The 9,739-nt window shown below is 46.7% G+C and overlaps 1 protein-coding gene across 1 annotated transcript; it reads right to left on the bottom strand.

Moving 5' to 3' along the window:
• Positions 1–4,014: 4,014 nt before the first annotated feature.
• LOC144155276 (zinc finger CCHC domain-containing protein 2-like) lies at positions 4,015–8,926 on the bottom strand. Its single transcript, XM_077686609.1, has 2 exons — positions 8,412–8,926; positions 4,015–8,349 (listed from the first exon to the last, which is right to left on the bottom strand). The coding sequence occupies exons 1-2, from the start codon at positions 8,686–8,688 to the stop codon at positions 8,300–8,302; spliced, it is 327 nt and encodes a 108-aa protein (XP_077542735.1). The 5' UTR covers positions 8,689–8,926; the 3' UTR covers positions 4,015–8,299.
• Positions 8,927–9,739: the final 813 nt, after the last annotated feature.

The following is a 9,739-nucleotide window of genomic DNA, read 5'->3' as shown; positions in this document are numbered from 1 at the left end:
GTGGGTGAAACCAGGCTTCCATTGTCAAAATGGTTACTTGAAAATCGCAAAGACAAGACAATACATGCATCAATCATGAAGGAGTACAATAATGTACCTTCATCTCATAAACCATGTATCGGTATACATTTCAATCATTCACAGATGCGGTTACTTAGAGCGCGAAAAATTGTAGCATGGGTTCATTCTTTGAAGGTTTGACGATCAATTGGATGCACTTTCAGCGAAAGGTGGATGCCATTTTGATGTGGGAAAGCTTCCGTGCCTCTATCAACTTTTTTTAGGAAGGGATGGTAAAGTTTTTTCCCGTACAGCTTGAAGGGCTTTTGGAGCGACAATTTGCCCAGTGTCGTTCATGTCCAAGCATGTGCACATCACCAGTTTCTAGCTATGCGTGCCTGGGTGGGGGCGGGTGGACATACCGATGACATGCCCATTGCGCTGGTGGGAGATGTGAATGCGGACATCTCGGGGGCCCAGTGCAACCTGACTGTTGTCCTCCATGGTAGAGCAGTCTGGGTTGGTGTGTTACACAGAGAGTAAAAAGCCTACACCACGGGAGGGAAACTGGCAGTCGCATGTTTGTCCGCTAGAATAAAACTCGACTCCTTTCAAGCTTCATCCAGCTAATTAACTAAAATGTATGCTCAGTTGAAAATTACTAGCAAACGTGTTTTGTTTCGTGCGCTTTGTGGACTGCGCCACGGAGCAAGAACAAGACAGGAGGAAACTGCACTCTAGTGTGGCCAGATAATGTCGCAAGTGCTTGGTTTAGGGTACGCTAGTGCTATCCGTCGCAGTAGAAGGAACTGCGCAGCCTCTGCAGTCGGCATTTCACTGTGCATCCCTGGAATTAATTGTGCCCGCTATCATTTCGTCCATCAGGTGCCGCTACCCTCTCCTTTGCCGTCACAGATACGAAGCTTTGTAGTCTGTGTTGATTGGTTTGTATTATGACATTGGTTGCTCACCCGCCGCAATGGGCCTCTTTGCCTCCTACACATATTTGCGCTCCGTGGACTGCGCCCAGTTTCGCTGGTCATCCTTCACAGAGTAGAAGGGCACTGAATATCTTTGTATTGTTTTCAGGTCCAATCCAGTCAACAATACAATGCAAAAAGTTCGGTCTGCCACAAGGCATTCACAACTGGCACCTATATTTTTGGTTTCTCGACTGCGTGAAATGAGCCAAAAGCATTACAACATCAGGAAAATAGCAAACCACAGCATGGGTTATGGTTAGCAAAACCAAAAATACCTATTTTTGTCGATAGTTGATCAAGTGGGTAACCAAGAGTTACGCAGTGCACATAATGCCTAGCAAGCACCTCTGTTCCTTGACTGCAGCAAGTGCAAGGAGTAAAAAAAAAAATTCCCCCTATTCAAAAATGAGGGGAAGGGTAGGGAATAATCATAAAAAGAACTGCTCACCTACATATGGCATATACTCATGTACTGGATTGGCCAAGAACAAATAAAGGCTCCATGCACCACGCTAGGAAGGCTGGCTTCCTTATCTGCTCATTTCATTGCCTGCTCAATATAGGTCAGATGGTTCATCGCACATTTTGAGCACACAATGATTTTTCTCAAGGGGATAGTTCGCTGTCATTTTCAAGCTTGAAAATATTTGGTGTGCAGTTTTTATTATTCGTTTTTGGTTCTCCGTCAAAAATGTGATATTCACACACCTCTAATAATTACCGTTGTGAAGGTTATACAAGCAAGAAGCCACAAAGTGATAACAAATATACGGCTGGTGTTGATGATTGTAGGGTTTAACGCGCCGATGCAACGCAGGCGATGAGGCGCGCCGTAGTGGAGGGCTCCGGATTAATTTTGACCACCTGGGGATCCTTAACGTGCGCCGAAATGTCGCGCACACGGGCGTTTTTGCTTTTCGCCTCCATCGAAAAGCGGCCCCCGCAGCCGGGAATCGAACCCGTGTCCTCGTGCTCAGCAGCGCAACGCCTTAGCCACTGAGCCACCGCTACGGCTGGTGTTGCATAACGACTTGTGTCAGTCTTCGACAAGTCCACAATATTTGTGGTAGAGAACCACTGGTCAGCACGATAGATTAGAATTGTTGCACCAAGCATGCATCTTCGATATTAGCAGCCTCCCCAGCATGGCTGGGCATGTGAAGTGCCTGCACTACTCTTGGCATATGGAATTTTTCTGTATCTTCAGGAGCAGCTCAAACGCTATAAACATCTATGAAAAGCCAGCTTTGTGGCATTGACCCAGACATCCGCATTTTCATGTTCATTGGCGAAACCACCTTTTTGTTATTCCGGGATGCAATGTGTTCCGTGGCTAGATATTTTGCTCCTTTCTAGAACAAAGAATCGTTTCCCGAATGATAAAAATCAAACATACTGAAACTGCACTGAGGGGAGTGAGTGTAGCCCATTTATTTTTAATAGTAGCCTTATTGTTTTGGAGATAAAGTAATGCACTAAAAGGTTCTTTTGTGCAAACAAAAGAAAGCAATTGTGTAAACCTTTTTTCCCCATAAAGCAGATACAGCTACACAAAATCATTTCCGTGAAATTATTATTATAAAGTCAAGACAACAAGCTAAAGTTCCCCGTGAAAAAGTATTGTAATGAACTGCAGGAAATCTTTGCTTTGTAAAGGCTGTTTGGAGCACCAGAATGCAATGACATCGGCTTTAGAGCCCGAAGAGATGCTCACAAGCCTCTCTATACCACACTCACCCTATGTTGTGTAGTCATTATAGCAGTGCCGTGACAAAATTGCCGTAGCAAACATGAGAAATCGACACAACCAGGTCTATGGGCCTGCTGGAGGCAGGAGAAATTGAAGCAGGTGCAGATGGCAAAACATGTGCTAGACAACGATGGAGGTAGAAGCTGGAGGCTGCTTTGCCCCAACCACCTGTGGCGCGAATCCCAAGGATGCAAAAAGGCAATGCCACCATTGGGGACTGTCCTGGTCAGGGGGACAATGCTATTTTATTGCATGGCAACACCTTCTGCATCCTCGTGGTAGTAAGGCTCATGCCTTGCTTCTCCAGCAGTTGCATCCTCCAAGATTTTACTGTTCTCTCATTTTTCTCACTCAATGCAGCCGACCTCGCTTGAACTCCTTGTGTGTCGAATGGCTAAGTGAGGGTACCTCTAACTGCACTGCTGAAACAAGCGGCACAGTGGTAGCTAATTCAGGCACAGCAGGCTGATTACACCAGTGTCATGATGGCGCAAGAGGAAACAGGAACACGGGAATGTTGCAGATTCCCACCTCCTTCAAGATGTTTCCTGCTCCCATGCTGAACTGCATTGTGCTGCCCACCAAGGCCTTGGAGCTGACAACAAAAACCAAGATTGCGGGCAAAACCAAGTTGATGGCGGTGACCAAAGTGCACTGGCAAGTCACAGAAGACGCCACTGCACAAAGCCTGAAGAGAGTAAGCCAATGTTGTAGTTTGAGGCCACTGGCTACCACCTTGAAATGTTTGATTTCAAGTCAACCCTGTTAGTGATTTCAATGCAAAGCGTAGACATGGAGCACCTTGTCCACTGCACCCATCGTTTTTTTTTTTTTTTTTTTTCACAGCGAAGCTTTTTTCCTTTTGACTTTTGAGAGGAGGGTGGGGGAGATCCATCAAACCTGTGCTATTTGCCAACTGGTGGATAACAGCCAGAAATGCTATTGGCCACACAAGGCATCTTCTGTCTCATGGCACCTACCATTCTACACCTCCACTACAGTGCTGAAACCAAGGACTAATCCACAGACAAGCACTATTCTGAAATCCACATTGGCAGTTGTCTGTGGCCCTTTCTATTTGCCTTTGGTGTTTGTGCTGTGGTGATTACCTGGACAACCAACTTCACATTCCCCTCACGTTTCTGAACCGTTCTACTCCCATTCCTCCTGAAATGGGGGCTACTCCTCCCTGAGCAGGCCAACCTTAACTCAACCTTACACCACATTAAAACCTATTTGGCTTTTTTTTACAAGCACCAGGAAATGTCACACAGCCAACACTGACATTAACACAGTTTTATTCCAGTGGAAAATAGGCCACCACTGCACTTGAATTATTGTGCATTTACAAAAGGGCCGGCTAAAGGAACAGAGCAGGGCATTCTAGGCTTGCAGCACACCCTCAACAAGTACAGTTCCAATAAGATGAGAGAACACAAAGTTGAATGGTAATGAATTCAACAAGCTAGTTCTGCTATTTTAACTCTTGGGATGCTCATGCACTGCATTAATGCCTCGTCTCGCTTTCCTTTTTTTTCTTTTTTCGTGACTACACACCCCTTAACACAACTTTGCTTTTTTTCTAAGCACACACAAACCCACCATGACTTTCTGAAACCAAGGTGACGCATTTAGTGTTGCCACAATTTCTTTTACACCACAATCTTTTGCTTCAACTCTGGTAGGTTAGAATTAAGTCACTTGTAGTCTATTATGCACGTCTGTGGTGCATACATGGTCAACCATTTAATTAAGCATGGCATACATCAATACAGGCCATCTTAATCAACTGAAGCTAGAAGTGTAATCCAGCCTACTTTTGAAAATGTCACTCGGCAAATCACATGTTGCAATGTGCTTTGTTCAGTCTGATAACGTGGTCCGAGAGAACTCTAGAAAGCTAGCAGGTCTATTCCAAGCAAGCTGTCTTTTCTGTGGCGGCACCATAACAGAGCTGCAGCAGCAATTAAGTTTTGTACATTCACTTTAAACATAAGTGGAGAGGAGCATCAACCCTGAAGACCTGGAAAGAAAAAAACAAAACGGGGCTTCTCTTTCCTTTTCTCTCCATCTTTCAGGACTGAAGACCTTGAACATGCTTGCTTCAGCTGCTACTAAAGTTTTCTTTCTCTCTCTCTCTCTCTCTCTCCCCACCTTTCACCGCCTTCCAATCGTAAATGTCTACCACACCGTCTAGCTCAAAATGAGAGAGAGAGAGAGAGAGAGAGAGAGAGAGAGAGAGAGAGAGAGAGAGAGAGAGAGAGAGAGAGAGAGAGAGAGAGAGAGAGAGAGAGAGAGAGAGAGAGAGAGAGAGAGAGAGAGAGAGAGAACAAGCTTTCAATTGACCAACAAAACACACAATTCGAGCAAGTTTTAAGCCCACACACACACACACACACTCGTACACAAAGAAATGAGGTCTGCAAAACAAGTAACATTTGTAGTTGTTTTGAGCACAATGTGCACCATTTCTTTATGAAATAATCTGGTGCTTTCTCCATGAAAAAAAAAGCAGTGCCAAGAGCAACAGATTTATCAGTCAATTTGAATTTCAAAAGCAACAAGTTGTGAACATGTGTTACGAGCAAGCTTCAGCTTGATGTCAACTGTGCCCCATAGACTGCTGCACAAATCTAAAAGTTCCTATACAAATCCAATAAAAAAAAATTCAGTGATTGGTAGGAGTACAATTTTGAGCTAAGAAGAAAAATTTTCTCTAAAAACACTACACACCACTGAATTTACCTTCACCATGCTCTGCACTGTGAACCATGGCTGCAAGTGTTGCCGCATCGAGCACTGTTATTTCCGCTATTAGAGTACGTTACTTGATCGAACAAGTCGCACCACTCATATAAGCTTGGCAACAGGTTACGGTACAGCACTTTGGGTGCATAAAACATTTTTTGTCGTCGCTGTACTGTCGCACCATTATATTCTAAAAAATAAGGCTTACTGCAGATTCAAGCCCTTAGCTATTCATGACATGGAACGGTTGAAATTGAACATTTTTTTCCCCTTTAGATTATGTAGTTTTTGCTTCAAAAGTGCAGTTGAGGAGGGCAGGGGGGGATGGGGGTGACTGTTCAAAATTAAATGAGGCCAATTTTATCAAAACTGATCCCGTTCACAACACGCTGGGTACTGTGCTGCAAAGTCACTCGTATGGTGCACTGCTGAGGCTTTCATTTGTAGCAAAAGACTCAAGAAAGGCGGACAACAACATGAACCCTGGGCTACATGCAGAGCTTGCCACTGGAAAACAATGACCACTGTTATGTCTTCCAATAACCGAATGCCAGAACTTGAAAAAAAAAAAGTGTCCACACGTACACTGGCCAGGTGATTTGTGGGGCTTCCACTCATGTCACAACGTGGGCTGCAGTAGCAATGCACGAGCTGCCTACACAACAGCATGCCTCATGCATCATCTCAAGAACGTCAATACGTCAGAGCCACTCAACAGTCAGACTGCTGATGCACGAAAAATCAAGCTGGAAAAGCACACTTTGTAGCATAAATACAAATTCTCATATAACTGCACTCTCACTGAGACAACAGAAGATCGACCAAATGGAGAATAACAGCACATTTCCACAATGAACGTTGAAAATGTGATCCCACACAATCTTGCAGAGGTCACTACACTGTTGGCAAAGTATTCACAATGAGATTTCAAACTGCATTTTGGAGCAGCTTGTTTGCAATGTTAGTCTTTCAAGCAAAGCACCTGCAGTGTGGCTGCTATGCTGAACAGATGACCCCACAGTGCCATTCACCACCTCAGTGAAACAGCTCTTCGCATTTTTTTTTTGTGCACTAAAAGATCACAAATAACGCTACTAGACGAGCAAATAAAGCAACATGCTATTCGAAATGAAGACTCAGCGTTGATATGTATGCTCAAGTCGTGCGTCTAGTATAACTGAACTTCCATAACATACCATACTGAGGAAGCCAAAGATATGCTAAGCAGGACTTTTGTGCATTTTGCGAGCAACAGACCAGCAATTGCTTAACAAATTTTACAACATGCGCTACAAGTCTTGTCACCACTAGACCTGTAAAAACATTTAAAAAGACAAAAGCACTGCCTGGTACGGTGGGCTTTGCTGTTCATCTGCCACCAGCACAGAGCCATCAATTGCCAGAACATGTAAAAATAATTCCGCATTTATAAAGGCAACATCACCACCTTGCAGCATTCACCAGATAATAGGCTACAGATTCCTGAGAAGTCCAGTGCCTAAAACGTATTAAAAAACAAAAGCTAAAGTTGAAACAGCACCATTCTGCTCACAGGGTATCTCAAACTTGGCAGCCCCATTCCAGCTACACAAGCACATACACATCACTGGTGTTACAAGCACTCGAGGTGCCCAAAAGTGCAGAAAAAAAGAAAAAGGCCACCCGAGCACTTCCCAACGCAAGAGGACTAGGCTCCACAAGAAGCATGGTTTTGCATTTGCACAGAAAAATACACAGCACTCTGCACAACTTGCTATAACTCCAGTGCCAGAGGCAATCAACTGCTGCTGTTCTTTTCACACCTCACACAATCAAAACCGCGTCTTTCATAAAATAAAGATGAAAAAAGAAAACGTAAAAGAATCCGAATAAACAGCCAGCTGGTTAGCAATGCACCACTAACAGTGTTACTAAAGCAGTGCTTGCTTGCTTGTACAAGTAAATGCCAAGAGAAAAAAAAAGGCAGCCCTTAGCAAAACATTTGATCGGAACTGTGCCATTTTAGCATTAAAACAAATGGGAATGCCTTAGATGGTGTAAACACTCCACTAGACAGACACCAACAAGCTCAACGAAAATCCGGCATGATGTGTGAGCAAGCAAGAGGGGGCAAGAGCCTTGAGGGAAGGAGACCGGAACCGAACTGCAATGTCAATATAATGCTTTACACGTGAGACACAGTCCGACTTGGAGTTCAACACGCCTTTGGCTCAGTGGTAATGTTAAGTAATCGCACATCGCACACTGGACAAGTTGAACCACCCAATGCTCCCAATCGTCTGCTTGCATAGAAAACAAGTAAAGGAAACCAAAAGGGAAAAACTGTGCAACTAAAATAAGCCACAATTTGCTGTGTGAAATGGAATGGCAAGAATTGTGACAATAAAAGTATAACGGGCTAGCCCAAATAAACTTGGACATTTAAAAAGAGTACAAACATTAAATGCTACATGGCATACAAATGTGCTGGTGAGAACTTATAAATATAACTGAACTAAAAGAAAACAGGAGGAGGAGGGAGCTGCTGGCGTGAACAAAAACGAGGGAAGCACGGCCATAACGGTGGTGGTGAACATCCCGATTCCGCCTGTGGCGTCTGCAGACCGGGACTACTGCCCCTCAGGCACCGTGTAGGAAGGCCTCCACAGAGGCTCGGTGCAACCTGGCGAGGCACCCATCGGGTCACGGGGCAGCAAAGCAGACGAGCAGGCTCACAAGGCGCACTGGAGCCACACCGGCCCTGCCCAGGCTGACGAGGGCGGCGGCAGTCCTCCTGGCTAGCAGAGAGTAGTATGTACACACGGGGCCACCTGGACCCTCACGGCTGTGCCTCGGGAGCCGTGGGTGCAAAGTGGAGCCGGAACTGGGCTGCAGAGAAAAGCGGCCCCATCAGGAGTGGTGCCACGAGTGGCAGGAACAGCGGCACCCACCGGACTTGGTGGCCTCCTCCAGGGTGGCCTCCTTGCACTCGTGGCCTCGGTGGCCGACCAGGCCGCAATTGTAGCAGCTGACGACCTTGGTGCTGGCGGCCGAGGGAGGCATCACCATGGAGGGCGCTCCGAACAGGGGCACGTACGGCGCCGCCGTTGTGGGCGGGGCCACGTAGCCCGCTCCCCCCAGGAAGGACAGGTAGCCGTTGCTCTGGGGGCCCGTGGGCAGGAAGGGGGGAAACGATTGCTGCGGGAAGGCCGGCATGATCGTGTACATGGGCGTGTAGGGCGGCCGTGGTGGTCACGGCAGGGTTGCTGTGTGGCGTGCCATCCGGAGCGGCCGTCTTCACGACGGGCGCCAGGCCACGGGGAGGCACCGCACGAGGGGGAGCAGCGTACGCGGGCCGGTCGGCCACGACCAAAAACCTGTGCTGGGGATCCATCAGCAGGGAACCGGGATGCACATACCGAAACGGCAGCGCCGACGGCAGCTGGGCGCCCAGGCGGGCAGTCTCGGTGGGGGACCACCCACGCTGGGGGTGCTGTCAGCAGCTTCGCACGGTGTAGCGGGCCATTTGGGAGTGACCACACAGTAGGAGCCACCTACAAGGCCAGTGAGACGGAAGCAATGCAATCGCAGCAGCCATGCACCGCTATCGTCCTCCGCCCAAGGCACGAAGCAAATTCAAACCTTGAGCCCGCACTTTGGACCCTCGGGTGCACCACGTACGTTACACGTGCCCTGGAGCAGGGACGACAGGCACAGTGTTAAGCAAAGTGAAGAGGCGCTACGCATCATTTGTTGCTTCTAACTGGGCACCATAAATGGCAAGTTGGAGCTACTGAACAGTTTAGACATATCTCCTCAAGCACTGCACAAATAAGTCCCTCTTAGGCCCCAGCAGTAGAACTGGCGGCAAATGTTAACAATGTGGCCCGCAATACAGTTTCTTTGACTACAGGAACAAAAGTTCACAGGGGCCAACACTGCTTAGTCAGTAAGGGATGGGGCTTAAAAAAAGACAAAGAAAACAAAGGAGGGGAGGACAAAAGTATTGAGGGAGGCATCAAGGACAGTGGTCACACAGGAGGGACGCCCCAGAGGCAGTCGGCACAGCATGTTTATTTAAAGCGGCAACCCAGAATTCTAGCACCAGGAATGATGATTTGGACGGTTATAAGAAACGAATGAGGTAAGATGTGATGATGATAATGGTCGTGAAAAGCAGACAAAGTGCAAGGTGAATTGGACTCAATAGTACTTTTCCATGTATTCTTAAAAAGGGGGGCCACTAGTGCAGCACAGATTGTTACTCACAATATTTACA

Source organism: Haemaphysalis longicornis, unplaced genomic scaffold (assembly GCF_048455015.1).
Source record: "Haemaphysalis longicornis isolate Haplotype H1 unplaced genomic scaffold, Haemaphysalis longicornis Haplotype H1 scaffold_1, whole genome shotgun sequence".
NCBI lineage: Eukaryota > Metazoa > Arthropoda > Arachnida > Ixodida > Ixodidae > Haemaphysalis > Haemaphysalis longicornis.
This window is presented reverse-complemented; position numbering and strand designations above follow the sequence as displayed.